The sequence below is a fragment of the Moschus berezovskii genome, chromosome 7 (genome assembly GCF_049115385.1).
Source record: "Moschus berezovskii isolate FMDL1 chromosome 7, NW_MosBer_1.0, whole genome shotgun sequence".
NCBI lineage: Eukaryota > Metazoa > Chordata > Mammalia > Artiodactyla > Moschidae > Moschus > Moschus berezovskii.
In genome coordinates this window covers 86298170-86316249 of record NC_142466.1, presented here as the reverse complement: position 1 = coordinate 86316249, position 18080 = coordinate 86298170, and the positions used below count along the sequence as shown (strand labels likewise).

General features: G+C 37.3%; 1 protein-coding gene across 3 annotated transcripts in view; it reads left to right on the top strand.

Annotated features, from left to right (window-relative positions):
• The window catches only part of AGTPBP1 (ATP/GTP binding carboxypeptidase 1), a 205281-nt gene that overhangs the window by 166486 nt on the left and 20715 nt on the right, over window positions 1–18080 (top strand). For all 3 annotated transcript variants that reach the window (XM_088838077.1, XM_088838076.1, XM_088838078.1), the window contains 4 exons: window positions 1829–1982; window positions 3006–3186; window positions 4482–4611; window positions 6408–6539. In XM_088838077.1, the coding sequence (XP_088694203.1) occupies window positions 1829–1982; window positions 3006–3186; window positions 4482–4611; window positions 6408–6539 (597 nt within the window). The remainder of the gene's footprint in view (window positions 1–1828; window positions 1983–3005; window positions 3187–4481; window positions 4612–6407; window positions 6540–18080) is intronic.

Genomic DNA, 18080 nt, shown 5'->3' with positions numbered 1-18080 from the left:
TTTATTTGAATGAAGTTACAATCTGCAGTAAAAGTTTAAACAGGTATTTTATTGTGCTGAATAACATGGCATCAAACATAGTGTTGTTGTTTACATAGTATTTTGTTTCTGTTCTTTCCTGACATTGCCTTTTTAATGCATTTTAAGTATCCCTGCTTTCTTCTGGTCCCACTACCATGATCTTTTTTCCAGGCGTTACCATTGTTTCTTGCTTGGTTGTCAACCTCTTTGTAACTTGTGTCCTAAATTTCACTTGTACCCCTTTTCTTCTTCATCACTATAGCAGAAAGACTCTTGGGTGGCATGTCTAGTCATACAGATTCCCTGCTTAAAACTCCTTAGTGATTTCTCTTGCCATGTGTATGAAATCAACAATTCTTACCATGGCACATTTAGTCATTTCTCTACTATTTTGCACAGTTTTTGCCATTTCTTTGTACTGTATGAACTGTTATTTACTTAATATTTATCTTTGATATTAAAGATTATCCTCATTCTGAGTTAATATCAGTGAAATAACTGGTTTAATGTGCTAAACTTTTTTTTAATTCACAGTAAAATACATATTTATTTAAAAAATTCTGAAGGTTATCCACATACCATTTAGTTGTCTTAATTACCAGTAGTGCAAATACTGTGCTTTGGGAAGGACTGGTCTACCAAGCCCTTCCTTGTGTGTTAAATTCTCTATTTGTTTCTTTCTGTTCTAGCTATGTCCTTTTTAAAAAATTATTATTTCATGGTCTTTCTGTATACTTTCCTTCTGCCTACAGCACACTTTATATCCACTTCACTTATCCTTTGGATTTCACGTTAAATGTAATTTTTTCTGGAAGACCTTTCCTCACTGCCCAGACTCTTCAAGGTTCCTCTCCCTTTTTATAAGCCCTCATAGCACTCTATAGTTTTTGGGGGCAGAGTCCATTTATTCATTGTTGTATCCCTAGTGTCTGGCACAGTTTCCAGCCAAGAAATAGTGATCACACAGTAAATCATGATTATGTGAATGAACATAGGCAAAAGTTGGAAACCAGCTAAATATCTTTAATATAAGGGAGTGAACAGTTTATATTTGGTGTATAAAAAGCTTGTGTTTTCAAAAAACATATATTGAACATGGTTAATGATATAATATAGTATTTATAATTATTAATATGTTTATGTATAAATTACCAAGTGGTTAAATCAAATTATAATGTCTTCCATGTAATTACAGTTTCTTTTATATACATTGGCTATTGTTAGTAGTACTCTAGGTGATACAATCACAGGTGTTCTAAATATTTTCCTATACTTTTTGTATTTTCCAGACATTTTACAATGAGCCTATATTAATCTTGAAATCAGGAAAAAAATTTTTTAAAAATGTGTGCTACGTGATTTTCATTCTCCATATTTTAGGTTGCTGTTAACAGATCTACAGTCACAAAATTGCAAAATTCGGAAGGCTTTGAAACCAGAAGTATTTTCATAACCCATTTGTCAGCAAAGCCTGGCCTGATGTGAGCTTATTAAGAATATTGATTCCACTTAGAGTGACTCTTCATAGGTTTTGCTGCAGAAATAACATGCTGATTATAGGCTGTTGCCGCCAGCTCCACTGGTTATATTGCACTATTAACATTATCTAAACCGTATCTGTCCCCTTTCTCAAGTTCCCCAAATACTTATGTTCAAATGCGTCTGGACCCTTGAGGGTTTTGGAGAAGGGATTAGAAACCTGATCTGATTCACTTTTAGTTCTGTTTGAGATCTGGATGCATTTATTCCTATTTATCATAGGGAGGTTTTAAATGATTGTATACTTTGCTTTTAAATTTTTATTAAGATGCATCTTCAAAAATTGGAGTCAGCACACAATCCTCAGCAAATCTATTTTCGAAAAGATGTGTTATGTGAAACCCTGTCTGGAAACAGCTGTCCCTTGGTGACAATAACAGCAATGCCAGAGTCTAATTATTATGAACATATCTGTCAATTCAGTAAGTTTGTCTTCTTCACTCGCAGTACCAATCATTATTACTAATTTTTCTTTGCTTCATGAGTATTTTGTAAGGTCAGTAGTACTGGGAACAGGCATCAGAAGCCGTGAGTGCTGGTCTGGGTCTTGTTACTGCCTAGCTCTGGGCCCACTTCTAGGCCTCTGTTTCCTCATCTCGAATATGAGGGAGCTGCCTGAGGTGACCGCTAAGGTCTCTTGATATTGATATACTGTAGTTCTTATTCTTAGAAGTCATACTCAAAGTATAATATAACAAGTTATACCATCTGTTTAAGATTTTACAGTTAATTTTATTTATAAATAAAACTATCAGAAACCCCCCAAGTGTTTTGATGCTAATATTGAATGAATAGCTACTAGTTTTTCCCATCATTTATATTTTTTAAGTTGTCTCAAATGTACAGCTATGGTAAAAAAAGATATATATACGTATACAAAAGAACTGTTCTAATTTTGATAAGGTGTTTTCAAGAAAGAAAAAGAACTTGCTTTCATGAAAATGTGAGCAGGTGAACTGACTGGTTATTTTGTAGACTTGTATATCTAAATGTTTAGTTTCTTTGTAAATCTCTGAGCAGATATACCTATTGTTCTGTGCTTATCATAGTGACTATAAAACAGGAATAAGATTATATTTTCCTTAATTTCCCCATGACTTTATGAAAAATTTATATTTCATCTATATTTCACCAGCTACTATGAAATCAAGGTAATATTAAAGAACTAATTTTATATTTAGATGAATCATTAGGAAATACATAAGTGACTCAAATACTATTTAATGTGTTATTTTCATATAAGAGGTGGCTTACATGGGTTTTATATCTGTTTTCTCTAGAGGGCCTAGTGCAGTACTTATAAATAGTAGGTGCATAGTGAGTTCTAATTTGATTTTATATCAGTATTCATAATTGAGTAGAAATATTTCTAAAGCCCCAAAGTCAAACATTATACATACTTTAGTAGCTGTTCATTTTAATTTGAGATTTTATGTACACTTTAGGAAATCGTCCATATGTTTTCTTATCTGCTCGAGTACATCCTGGAGAAACTAATGCAAGTTGGGTAATGAAAGGAACATTGGAGTATCTCATGAGTAATAACCCTACTGCTCAGAGTTTACGAGAATCCTATATTTTTAAAATTGTCCCTATGCTAAATCCAGATGGTGTCATCAATGGCAAGTAAGTTAAGCAATAATTATAGAGAAATTCTAGATTTTTGCGGCTGTCCTGTGTAAACTTGTTGAAATAATAGCATCCAGGTTAATTTGGAAAGCAAATCTCATGATTTTTCTAGAACAACAAAAAAATTTAGTGAAGAATTTATCTGTGATAAATTTTTAAATGAAAATTAAATTGTATACTAGTAGTAATATGTTTTGAGAAATTCTGTATCTATTCATGAGAATATAATTTCATAAAATGTATGTTTTGCTTGAATTGTTTTAGGAAAATCACAGAATTAGGATATGAAAAAGATTTTTTTTAACATATCATCCTCTTGTAGTCTCCTTTTTTATCAGTGGCATGATCTTGGTTGTTCTAAGATTTAGAATTTTCTGGGATTTCTTTCCACTAATTTGGAATTAGCTCCATCTGCTAACTTCTTCCTGATATGAGGAAGAATTCCTTAAAGTGGAAATACTGGAAGATTACTTTTTAAGTGGAGGTGGCTCATAGTTTAGTACAGTTCATTTATTGTGTTAGACCAAGGTCTCTTTACTGCTTCTGAAAAGTGGGATTTTGTCTAGCTGTCATGAGCATATCCAAAGTTGAGGGTACTATACTTTGTTTATTTAGTAAGAGTACCGTGAATATTCATCATGTTTTAGGAAATGTTTGAATTTAAAAAATAGAATAATTTTTCTATATAGTATGCTTATGGAACTAAAATGAGCTTTTATGTCTAGTTTTAATTCAGAAACATATTGACCAGTTAGAATTCTGTTTATATTTCTGTTAGTACCTTCTCTTTGCTTAAGTTTTTGCTCAGTGAGTTTAATACTTAAAACCTACAATTAAATGAAATCGTATTTGAATTTTTATAAGAATGTGTACTTTTCATATACTTATCTTTCTTAGAAGGAGGGTCCAGATAGCACATTTAATAATAATTAATACAATCACAGTACAGAACATTAGCATTAGAAATGTAGTCAGAATGGAAAATATGGCCATGAATACATTTTATAGTGTATGGGACAAAATCCCAGAATGGAGAATTTTTTCCTATAGCTTGAAAATTTTGACCAGTAAAATTGCAAGCTTACTACAGTTTAAATGCATATAACCCATGATCTGGCACATAGCAAATGCTAAATAGATGTTTACTTAATGATTATAACATGCATTTTGGTGAGCCCACCACTTACACCTGTTTGAAATACTTAGTGGAATAGAATCATAAAATAAATCGAGTGCATATAAGAATTTATTGATACCAGTGTTTATCTATTGTTGTGTTTACATGTATACAGTCACCGCTGTTCCTTAAGTGGAGAGGATTTGAATAGACAATGGCAAAGTCCAAATCCAGACTTACACCCTACAATTTATCATGCCAAGGGTCTGCTACAATACCTGGCTGCTGTGAAGCGTTTACCACTGGTAAGTGGCAGTATTTGCTTGTATAATCTAAGAGGTGATTTTGTTGATCGGTAGCTTAGCATTTTGTAAATAATTGTCTGGTTATAAAAGCTGTATGTTAGTTTCAGAAGCAGTTTCTTTAAAGTATCTTTGTCATCAGTCACTTGTATATTAATTGTGATATCTAATACAGTGTATCTATATTCTTATTTCATTAGGTTTGATTTTTATAATTCTCATGAGCCTTTTATTTTTCTTTATTGTTTATGAACATTGGTCACTCCTGGTTGTAAGTTGTAGGTATTTGACTGCAGTGTTTAAATAACACGAGGGTAAAGTATGTATCTTCCAAGTTCTCAAAGCACTAGAAGCTTATTTTTGAACTCTTTAGCCAGTTCTAATGCTGGTAGCATATTAAAAAGCAGAGACATTGCTTTGCCAACAAAGGTCCGTCTAGTCAAGGCTATGGTTTTTCCTGTGGTCATGTATGGATGTGAGAGTTGGACTGTGAAGAAAGCTGATTGCCGAGGAATTGATGCTTTTGAACTGTGGTGCTGGAGAAGACTCTTGAGAGTCCCTTGGACTGCAAGGAGATCCAACCAGTCCATTCTAAAGGAGATCAATCCTGGGTGTTCATTGGAAGGACTGATGCTAAAGCTGAAACTCCAATACTTTGGCCGCCTCATGCATCGAGTTGACTCACTGGAAAAGAGTCTGATGCTTGGAAGGATTGGGGGTGGGAGGAGACGGGGACGACAGAGAGTGAGATGGCTGGATGGCATCACAGCCTCGATGGACGTGAGTTTGAGTGAACTCCGGGAGTTGGTGATGGACAGGGAGGCCTGGTGTGCTGTGATTCATGGGGTCACAAAGAGTCGGACACGACTGAGCGACTGAACTGAACTGAACTGAATGCTGGTAGGTCTTAAGTATCACGTGGGAAAGGTAGTATAGGCATGGTAGGAGACCCTGTGCCTATGTATTTCTTCTGTTTTCAGCAACTTTTGTTTTGAATGTTTCCATCATGTTAAGCCTTAATCTTTCTTTGGGAAAGATGGGATATTTTGCAGAGCGGCAGAATTGACATGCAAGTCTGACCATTTTCCATTTTTAAAATGATAAAACCATACCTTCATCTCCTTTAAAAAAAGTGTTTTTCATGGGAGCATTTTTATGTTCTCTTATGTTAGGTAAGTATTTTAACAACCCTTGGGGCAATGATGAATGCAGCTATAGATTTGACCTAAAATTGTATTTATTATTTTTTAAATGATGGATAGTAGATACAAAAGAAAGCGTAGAACTGATGGCTTGATGCAGGACATGCCTGCAAAGGATTTAGCCATTATGGCAAGCCACTCCAGTACTATTGCCTAGAAAATCCCATGGATGGAGGAGCCTGGTAGGCTGCAGTCCGTGGGGTCGCTAAGGGTCAGACACGACTGAGCGACTTCACTTTCCCTTTTCACTTTCCACTTTCACACATTGGAGAAGGAAATGGCAACCCACTCCAGTGTTCTTGCCTGGAGAATCCCAGGGACGGGGGAGCCTGGTGGGCTTCCGTCTATGGGGTCACACAGAGTCGGACACGACTGAAGTGACTTAGCAGCAGCAGCAGCAGCAGTATTAATCATAAATGCTTTCCAAAGGTAGATATATACTATTACTTTTATGAATTCTATTTATTAAATGGTGGCTTATTTACAATAAAATGACCAAGGAACACAGGCCTGTTATTGGCTTCATACTAACTAGATTTACTTGGCAATGCATGAATTTGAAGGATTTTAATTTTAAAAATATGTTGTCTTTTCAAGGTTTATTGTGATTATCATGGTCACTCCCGAAAGAAGAATGTATTTATGTATGGCTGCAGCATCAAAGAGACGGTGTGGCATACAAATGACAATGCAGCGTCATGTGATGTTGTGGAAGATGTGGGATACAGGGTAATTATTATAGACGAGGCAGGACGTTTCGAATTTCAAACATGCATAAAACTACAGAACACGAAACATAAAGAAATTACTTAGAGTCAGTAAATGTTGCCATTTTGCTATTCTGTTTCAGACTTTTTTATTGAAATGTTTCTTCTAAAAGTTTTTGCTTTTCATGTTTTTTAATTATAATATACTTGATTTACAATATTATATTAGTTTTGGATGCATTATGTGGTTATTTAGTATTTTTATAGATTATGCTCTGTTTAAAGTTATTATAAAATGTTGACTGTATTCTCTGTGCTGTACAGTATATCCTTGTATTGTTTATTTGTTTATTATATACATAGTAGTATGTATCTCTTAATCCATTATCCTAATCTTGCCACTACCCCCATCCCTCTCACTACTGGTAACAACTAGCTTCTTTATGAGTTTGTTTCTGTTTTGTTATATACAGTCATTTGTTTTATTTTTTGGGGTTCCACATATAAATGATAATATACAGTATTTGTCTTTCTCTGTCTGACTTATTTCACTAAACATAATATTCTCCAGGTCCATCCATGTTGTTGCAAATGGCAAAATTTCATTATTTGTGACTGAATAATTTTCCATTGTTTATGTGTACTGCATGTTCTTTATCCATTCATCTGTTGATGCACACTTAGATTACTTCCCTGTCTTGGCTATTATAAATTGTGCAGCTATAAACATTGGGATGTATGTGTCTTTTTGAATCAGTCTTCATGTTTTCTGGGTATATGCCCAGGAATAGGATTGCTGATCATATGGTAGCTTTGTTTTTGTTTTTTTACTGCTCTCTGTAGCGGCTCCATCAATTTACATTCCCATCAACAGTGTAGGAGGGTTCCCTTTTCTCCATACCCTCTCCAGCATTTATTATTTGTAGAATTTTTGATGATGGCCATTATAACCCAGATGAAGTGATAGCTCATGTGGTTTGATTTGCATTTCTCTAAAAACTAGTGATGTTGAGCATCTTTCCACGTGCCTGTTGGCCATCTGTATGTCTTCACTAGAAAAATACCCATTTTCTGTAAATTCGGTTTTTCTGCCCACTTTTTAATTGGGTTGTTTATTTTTTAATATTTAATTATGTGAACTATTTATATATTTTGGATATTAGCCCCCTCAGTCATTTGCAGATATTTTCTCTCATTACATAGGTTAACCGTCTTTTCATTTTGTCAGTCATTTCCTTTACTGTATAAAAACTTAAATTTAATTAGGTCCTAGTTATTTATCTTTGCTTTTGTTTTCTATACCTGAAAAGACAGATTAAAAAAAACATATTGCTACTACTTATGTGAAAGTGTTCTGCCTGTGTTTTCTGCTGTGAGTTTTACCATTCAGATATGACCTAAATCAAATCCCTTATGATTATACAGTGGAAGTGAGGAATAGATTTAAGGGACTAGATCTGATAGATAGAGTGCCTGATGAACTCTGGACGGAGGTTCGTGACATTGTACAGGAGACAGGGACCAAGACCATCCCCATGGAAAAGAAATGCAAAAAAGCAAAATGGCTGTCTGAGGAGGCCTTACAAATAGCTGTGAAAAGAAGAGAAGCGAAAAGCAAAGGAGAAAAGCAAAGATATAAGCATCTGAATTCAGAGTTCCAAAGAATAGCAAGGAGAGATAAGAAAGCCTTCCTCGGTGATCAGTGCAAAGAAATAGAGGAAAATAACAGAAAAGGTAAAACAAGAGATCTCTTCAAGAAAATTAGAGATATCAAGGGAACATTTCATGCAAAGATGGGCTCGATAAAGGACAGAAATGGTATAGACCTACAAGAAGCAGAAGATATTAAGAAGAGGTGGCAAGAATACACAGAAGAACTGTACAAAAAAGATCTTCACGACCAAGATAGTCACGATAACGTGATCACTGACCTAGAGCCAGACATCTTGGAATGTGAAGTCAAGTGGGCCTTAGAAAGCATCACTACGAACAAAGCTAGTGGAGGTGATGGAATTCCAGTAGAGCTATTTCAAATCCTGAAAGATGATGCTGTGAAAGTGCTGCACTCAATATGCCAGCAAATTTGGAAAACTCAGCAGTGGCCACAGGACTGGAAAAGGTCAGTCTTCATTCCAATCCCAAAGAAAGGCAATGCCAAAGAATGCTCAAACTACCACACAATTGCACTCATCTCACACGCTAGTAAAGTCATGCTCAAAATTCTCCAAGCCAGGCTTCAGCAATATGTGAACCGTGAACTCCCAGATGTTCAAGCAGGTTTTAGAAAAGGCAGAGGCACCAGAGATCAAATTGCCAACATCCGCTGGATCTTGGAGAAAGCAAGAGAGTTCCAGAAGAGCATCTATTTCTGCTTCATTGACTATGCCAAAGCCTTTGTGTGGATCACAATAAACTGTGGAAAATTCTGAAAGAGATGGGAATACCAGACCACATGACCTGCCTCTTCAGAAACCTGTATGCAGGTCAGGAAGCAACAGTCAGTACTGGACATGGAACAACAGACTGGTTCCAAAAGGAAAAGGAGTACGTCAAGGCTGTATATTGTCACCTTGCTTATTTAACTTATATACAGAGTACATCATGAGGAACGCTGGGCTGGATGAAGCACCAGCTGGAATCAAGATTGCTGGGAGAAATATCAATCACCTCAGATATGCAGATGACACCACCCTTATGGCAGAAAGTGAAGAGGAACTCAAAAGCCTCTTGATGAAAGTGAAAGAGGAGAGTGAAAAGGTTGGTTTGAAGCTCAACATTCAGAAAACAAAGATCATGGCCTCTGGTCCCATCACTTCATGGGAAATAGATGGGGAAACAGGGGAAACAGTGTCAGACTTTATTTTTTTGGGCTCCAAAATTACTTCAGATGCTGATTGCAGCCATGAAATTAAAAGACGCTTACTCCTTGGAAGGAAAGTTATGACCAACCTTGATAATATATTAAAAAGCAGAGACATTACTTTGCCAACCAAGGTCTGTCTAGTCAAGGCTATGGTTTTTCCCGTGGTCATGTATGGGTGTGAGAGTTGGACTGTGAAGAAAGCTGATCGCCGAAGAATTAATGCTTTTTAGCTGTGGTGTTGGAGAAGACTCTTGAGAGTCCCTTGGACTGCAAGGAGATCCAACCCAGTCCATTCTAAGGGAGATCGATCCTGGGTGTTCATTGGAGGGACTGATGCTAAAGCTGAAACTCCAATACTTTGGCCACCTCATGCGACGAGTTGACTCACTGGAAAAGACTCTGATGCTGGGAAAGGTTGGGGGCGGGAGGAGAAGGGGACGACGGAGAATGAGATGGCTGGATGGCGTCACCGACTCTGTGGACATGAGTTTGAGTGAACTCCGGGAGTTGGTGATGGACAGGGAGGCCTGGCGTGCTGTGATTCATGGGGTCGCGGAGAGTCAGACACGACTGAGTGACTGAACTGAACTGAACTGGAAGGGAAAGTCACTCAGTCGTGTCTGACTCTTTGCAACCCCATGGGCTATACAGTCTGTGGAATTCTCCAGGACAGAATACAGGAGTGAGTAGCCTTTCCCTTCTCCAGGATTCTAACTTAAAAGGTCTAAACAGTAGAAAACTTATATGCAAATAAATAACAATCTATTTGTTTATTAGAGACAAATAGCTGGAATAAAACTATAGTCATTGTACCAAATCTATAATTTGCCTTTTATAATTACAGAAGATTGTGGCATGTATTTCTGTGTGCAGAGTTTTACTGCTTTTGCCTCATGATATCTCCTGTATTTAACTTCTGTTCTGTAGTTAACTTTTATACTTTTATTGTTCAAATTTCAGCAAGATAACTTAACTTCTCTCCATGAGGGGAAAGTAGTAGTAGTAAGCTTATAGTGCACTAAACAAGATTAAAAGGCTACGAAATAACCTCACCTACTCTTTGCTAAGTTAAAGTTTAAATTATTTATTAACAGTAAGTCCTAATACTCTCAGCTAAGTCACTAATAATAGGGCAGGTGCTTTGAGTCATTTTTTCCAACAATGGTGAAAATTTAAGCACTTCGATTTGCAGTCTCTTCCTCTTGTTGACCAACTTTTTTAAAAAGATAACTAGAAAAGTCATGTGCTGAACTGACAGTTCTATATGAGATCAATAATTGTAATAATGTGACTCTGGGTATGGGAAAAAGCAACAAGAGGAAATATTTTCCTGGACCAGGAGGCTAGTAAGTCAGTGGTCCAGAGACTTTTGCTACTTGCAAGGCCTGGTCCAATTTTAGCACATTGAATGGCCCATCACTTCCCTAGACCTGGGAATGAGCCTTCCCAGCACCGCAGGACACAATGGCCATGAAATGGTGTCACATGGTCAGATATGTGGCTATGAAGGGACCCTGCTGACTGGACGTTGGTACTTGCCAGCTGCCTCTACAAAGATTACATCATAACCATTGCAAGCTGCTGACCTTCAACACCCCCTGAAAGAAGTTCAGGGTGAAAATCAGGAATGAGGCACTCTGTGCTCTGAAAAAAAAAAAAAAAAAACTGGCAGAACAGGCCTTCAGATAGATCTTTTCAGAAAAAGGTTTTATGAGTTCCAATTCTTGCATCTTCTCATACATAGAAAAACACTGATGTCATTAATGGTGAAATCTGCTTTGGCTATTAAAAAAATTTTTTTTTTACAATTAAAAGTCAAAATAGAGTAGCTGTGGTTCAGACATCCTGGGAAATAACTATTTCCCAGATATCCTGAAAAATGATATTATGGTTGTGATTTCAGATTAGATGCTGTGACCTAATGTAGAACTTAATGCTCCTGTAATGCATTTTTGCTTCTGTACTTTGCTTGCTTCTCGTAAAACCAAAGTTATTCCATTTTAATATAAGGTTGTTTTTAAGTAAAGATTCCTAAAATTGTTTTTGAAAAATAAATAAATAAATAAGTAATAAAAGGAACACATTAATTTCAAAGCAAAAAAAAAAAAAAGTCATGTGATAGTTCCAGTGGCCATGTTCAAAAAGGGATAGAGAAGAAAGAGACTAAATTCTTGACAATGATCATCATATTATCTTTGTACTCAACAGATAAACTGCTGATATCTCAAGTAAGAGAAATAAGGAAGCTGGATTTTTCTTATAATTTTCCTTTTTCATGTTTTTAGAAAACCGGAATTAGCACTTAACTTCTAGGACTTAATCAGCCTGGTAAATTATTATTATTATTTTTTTAATTTATTTTATTGGAGGCAAATTACCTTACATTAATATATTGGTTGGTTTTGCCATACATTGACATGAATCCGCCCCGGGTGTACATGTGTTCCCTTTCTTGAACCCCCCTCCCACCTCCCTCTTTCCCATATCCTCCCTCCAGGTCATCCCCGTGCACCAGCCCCAGGCATCCTGTATCATGCGTTGATCCTGGACTGGTCACTTATGATAATATACATGCTACAATGCCATTCTCCCCAATCATCCCACCTTCACCCTCTCCCACAGAGTCCCAAAGACTGTTCTATATGCCTATGTCTCTTTTGCAGTCTCGTATACAGGGTTAAGGTTACCATCTTTCTAAATTCCATATATATGCGTTAGTATACTGTATTGATGTTTTTCTTTCTGGCTTACTTCACTCTGTATAATTGGCTCCAGTTTCATCCACCTCATTAAAACTGATTCAAATGCATTCTTTTTGATGGCTGAAAAATACTCCATTGTGTATATGTACCAAAGCTTTCTTATCCATTCATCTGCAGATGGACATCTAGGTTGCTTCCATGTCCTGGCTATTATAAACAGTGCTGCAATGAACATTGGAGTACATGTGTCTCTTTCAATTCTGGTTTCCTCGGTGTGTATGCCCAGGAGTGCGATTGCTGGATCATATGGCAGTTCTATTTCCAGTTTTTTGAGGAATCTCCACATTGTTCTCCATAGTGGCTGTACTAATTTGCATTCCCACCAACAGTGTAAGAGGGTTCCCTTCTCTCCACACCCTCTCCAGCATTTATTGCATGTAGACTTTTGGATAGCAGCCATTCTGACTGGTGTGAAATGGTATCTCATTGTGGTTTTGATTTGCATTTCTCTGATTATGAGGGACGTTGAGCATTTTTTCATGTGTTTGTTAGCCATCTTTATGTCTTCTTTGGAGAAATGTCTGTTTAGTTCCTTGGCCCATTTTTTGATTGGGTCACTTAGTTTTCTGGAATTGAGCTGCAGGAGCTCCTTGTATATTTTGGAGATTAATCCTTTATCAGTTGCTTCATTTGCTATTATTTTCTGCCATTCTGAAGGCTGTCTTTTCACCTTGCTTATAGTTTCCTTTGCTGTGCAGAAGCTTTTGATTTTAATTAAAATCAAAATTTAATAAAATAAATTGCTTTTATTTTCAATATTCTGGGAGGTGGGTCTTGGAGGATCCTGCTCTGATTTATGTCGGAGAGTGCTTTGCCTACGTTCTCCTCTAGGAGTTTTATAGAATCTGGTCTTACATTTAGCTCTCTAATCCATTTTGGGTTTATTTTGGTGTATGGTGTTAGGAAGTGTTCTAGTTTCATTCTTTTCCAAGTGGCTGACCAGTTTTCCCAGCACCACTTGTTAAAGAGACTGTCTTTTCTCCATTTTATATTCTTGCCTCCTTTGTCGAAGATAAGGTGTCCATAGGTGCGTGGATTTATCTCTGGGCTTTCTATTTTGTTCCATTGATCTATATTTCTGTCTTTATGCCAGTACCATACTGTCTTGATGACTGTGGCTTTGTAGTAGAGCCTGAAGTCCGGCAGGTTAATTCCCCCAGTTCCATTTTTCTTCCTCAAGATTGCTTTGGCTATTCGAGGTTTTCTGTATTTCCATACAAATTGTGAGATTCTTTGTTCTAGTTCTGTGAAAAATATCGTTGGTAGCTTGATAGGGATTGCATTGAATGTATAAATTACTTTGGGTAGTGTACTCATTTTCACAATATTTATTCTTCCAATCCATGAACACGGTATATTTCTCCATCTATTAGTGTCCTCTTTGATTACTTTCAGTAGTGTTTTATAGTTTTCTATGTACAAGTCTTTTGTTTCCTTAGGTAGATATATTCCTAAGTATTTAATTCTTTTCGTTGCAACAGTGAATGGAATAGTTTCCTTAATTTCTCTTTCTATTTTCTCATTATTAGTGTATAGGAATGCAAGGGATTTCTGTGTGTTGATTTTATATCCTGCAATTTTACTGTATTCATTGATTAGCTCTAGTAATTTTCTGGTAGAGTCTTTAGGGTTTTCTGTGTAGAGGATCATGTCATCAGTGAACAGTGAAAGTTTTACTTCTTCTTTTCCAATTTGTATTCCTTTTATGTCTTTTTCTGCTCTGATAGCCAAAACTTCCAGAACTATGTTGAATAGTAGTGGTGAGAGTGGGCACCCTTGTCTTGTTCCTGACTTTAGGGCTAATGCTTTCAGTTTTTCACCATTGAGGATAAGTTTGCTGGGGGTTTGTCATATATAGCCTTTATTATGTTGAGGTATGTCCCTTCTATTCCCACTTTCTGGAGAGTTTTTATCATAAATGGATGTTGTATTTTGTCGAAGGCTTTCTCTGCATCTATTGAGATAATCATATGATTTTTATTTTTCAGTTTGTTAATGTGGTGTATTACATTGATTGCTTTGCGGATATTGAAGAATCCTTGCATTCCTGGGATAAAGCCCACTTGGTCATGATGTATGATCTTCTTAATGTGTTGTTGGATTCTGATTGCTAGAATTTTGTTAAGGATTTTTGCATCTATGTTCATCAGTGATATTGGCCTATAGTTTTCTTTTTTTGTGGGATCTTTGCCAGGTTTTGGGAATAGGATGATGGTGGCCTCATAGAATGAGTTTGGAAGTTTCCCTTCCTCAGCAATTTTCTGGAAGAATTTGAGTAGAATAGGTGTTAGCTCTTCACTAAATTTTTGGTAGAATTCAGCTGTGAAGCCGTCTGGACCTGGGCTTTTGTTTGCTGGAAGATTTGCGATTACTTCCTCTAGTTCTGTGCTTGTGATGGGTCTGTTCAGATTTTCTATTTCTTCCTGGTTCACTTTTGGCAAGGTGTACCTTTCTAGGAATTTGTCCATTTCTTCCAAGTTATTCATTTTATTGCCATATAATTGCTGATAGTATTCTCTAATAATCCTTTGTATTTCTGTGTTGTCAGTTGTGATCTCTCCATTTTCATTTCTAATTTTATTGATTTGGTTCTTCTCCCTTTGTTTCTTGATGAGTCTGGCTAGTGGTTTGTCAATTTTATTTACCTTCTCAAAGAACCAGCTTTTGGCTTTGTTGATTTTTGCTATGGTCTCTTTTGTTTCTTTTGCATTTATCTCTGCCCTAATTTTTACAATTTCTTTCCTTCTACTGACCCTGGGGTTCTTCATTTCTTCCTTTTCTCGTTTCTTTAGATGTAGAGTTAGGTTATTTAGTTGACTTTTTTCTTGTTTCTTGAGGTGTGCCTATATTGCTATGAACTTCCCCCTTAGCACTGCTTTTACAGTGTCCCAGAGGTTTTGGGTTGTTGTGTTTTCATTTTCATTCATTTCTATGCATATTTTGATTTCTCTTTTGATTTCTTCTATGATTTGTTCATTATTCAGCAGCGTGTTGTTCAGCCTCCATATGTTGGCATTTTTAATAGTTTTTCTCCTGTAATTGAGATCTAATCTTACTGCATTGTGGTCAGAAAAGATACTTGGAATGATTTCAATTTTTTTGAATTTACCAAGGCTAGATTTATGGCCCAGGATGTGATCTATCCTGGAAAAAGTTCCGTGTGCGCTTGAGAAAAAGGTGAAATTCATTGTTTTGGGGTGAAATGTCCTATAGATATCTATTAGGTCTAACTGGTCTATTGTATCATTTAAAGTTTGTGTTTCCTTGTTAATTTTCTGTTTAGTTGATCTATCCATAGATGTAAGTGGGGTATTAAAGTTTCCCACTATTATTGTGTTATTGTTAATTTCCCCTTTCATACTTGTTAGTAATTGTCTTACATATTGCGGTGCTCCTATGTTGGGTGCATAAATATTTAGAATTGTTATATCTTCTTCTTGGATTGATCCTTTGATCATTATGTAGTTTCCTTCTTTATCTCTTTTCACAGCCTTTGGTTTAAAATCTATTTTATCTGATATGAGTATTGCTACTCCTGGTTTCTTTTGGTCTCTATTTGCGTGGAATATCTTTTTCCAGCCCTTCACTTTCAGTCTGTATGTGTCCCTCGTTTTGAGGTGGGTCTCTTGTAGACAACATATATGGGGGTCTTGTTTTTGTATCCATTCAGCAAGCCTTTGTCTTTTGGTTGGGGCATTCAGCCCATTTACGTTTAAGGTGATTATTGATAAGTATGATCCCGTAGCCATTTTCTTTATTGTTTTGGGTTCGAGTTTATATACCCTTTCTGTGTTTCCTGTCTAGAGAAGATCCTTTAGTATTTGTTGGAGAGCTGGTTTGGTGATGCTGAATTCTCTCAGCTTTTGCTTGTCTGTAAAGCTTTTGATTTCTCCTTCATATTTGAATGAGATCCTTGCTGGGTACAGTAATCTGGGCTGTAGGTTATTTTCTTCCATCACTTTAAGTATGTCTTGCCATTTCCTCCTGGCCTGAAGAGTTTCTTCTGAAAGATCAGCTGTTATTCTTATGGGGATCCCCTTGTGTGTTATTTGTTGTTTTTCCCTTGCTGCTTTTAATATTTGTTCTTTGTGTTTGATCTTTGTTAATTTGATTAATATGTGCCTTGGGGTATTTCGCCTTGGGTTTATCCTGTTAGGGACTCTCTGTGTTTCTTGGACTTGGGTGATTATTTCCTTCCCCATTTTAGGGAGTTTTCAACTATTATCTCCTCAAGTATTCTCTCATGGTCTTTCTTTTTGTCTTCTTCTTCTGGGGCTTCTATGATTCGAATGTTGGGGCATTTAATATTGTCCCATATGTCTCTAATATTGTGCTCATTTCTTTTAATTCTTTTTTCTTTTTCCGTCTCTGTTTCATTTATTTCTACAATTCTATCTTCTAGCTCGCTTATCCTGTCTTCTGCCTCCGTTATTCTACTGTTTGTGCCCTCGAGAGTGTTTCTGATCTCATCTATTGTATTATTCGTTATATGTTGACACTTTTTTATTTCCTCTAATTCCTTATTGAACATTTCTTCCATCTTCTCAATCCTTTTCTCCAGTTTATTTATCTGTAACTCCATTTTGCTTTCCAGATTTTGAATAATTTTCACAATTAAAATTTGAAATTCTTTATTGGGTAGGTTCCCTATATCTTCCTCTTTTGTTTGTGTTGGTGGTCATTTATCCTGTTCCTTTACTTGCTGGGTATTTCTCTGCCTCTTCATCTTGCTTATATTGCTGTGTTCAGGGTGGCCTTTCCGTCTTCTGGCAGTTTGTGGAGTTCTCTTTATTATGTAGTTATCTCGTTGTGTGTGGGGTTGGATGGGCGACTTGTCAAGGTTCCCTGGTTAGGGAAGCTTGTGTCGATGTTCTGGTGGGTGGAGCTGGATTTCTTCTCTCTGGAGTGCAATGAAGTCTCCAGCAATGAGTTTGAGATGTCAGTGGGTTTGGAGTGGCTTTGGGCAGCCTGTCTATTGAAGCTCAGTGCTATTCTCCTGTGTTGCTGGATAGTTTGCGTAGTATGTCTTTCACTGAAACTTGTTGACCCTTGGGTGGTGCCTGTTTTCAGTGTATGTATGGAGGTATTTGATGAGTACCTATCAATTAATGTTCTCTGGAACAGGAGATCTCTGGTGTTCTCAGGATTTGGCCTTAAGCCTCTGCCTCTGGTTTTCAGTCTTATTCTTGCAGTAGGCTCAAGGCTTCTCCCTCTGTTACTTCCAAGGCAGTTCCTTCTGTTGAAAAAGCTCTTCTGTTTTCTGGTCTCCTCAGTGTCTAATCCCCGTCCTGACACCAGGATGCGGTGGTGGACACTTTTTATTTTTTTTTCCCGGCTCACCTATTCAGTCCTGCTATGGGGAGGGAGGAACAGCTAACAAATATCCCTGGCATCTGTGGGGAATGCTAGCAGTGTCTCGGCTACACTGGGAATGCTCCCGCTCGAGGCGTGTGTGCTTTCCCTGTTTATGCTGCTTAGGCTTTAGTTTGCTCTGCTGGGAGCTGTCCACGGCTGGCGCTGGGTTGCATGCACTTCCCAGGTCTGAGCGGCTCAGGTTCAGGTCCTCAGGTACTCGACAAAGGTGCAGACTTGGCTGGGCCTGCGTTTTATGCCTTCCCTGGACCTAGCAGCTCAGGCGTTTGGCAAGCACAGTCGCTGCGACTTATCGCCTTCCCTGGTCCCTGCTGCTCGGTTTTCTGGGAGTACAACCGGCGCAGTTTCTCAGGTGAATATCGATCGGCCTGAACCCAAGAAGTCCTGGCCAGCAAGGAAGCCTGCCTGCAGCTTGGCGCGGGAAGCCTCTATGGGGCCGCAGCTGCCCCCGCCCTGGCGGTCAGCCTGGTAAATTAAACAGAGCAAAGTGCCCGTCAGAATCAGCCTATTCTTGCGAGTTTTATTGTATCCAGTCTTAAATTTAGGTCTTTCATTCATTTTTAGT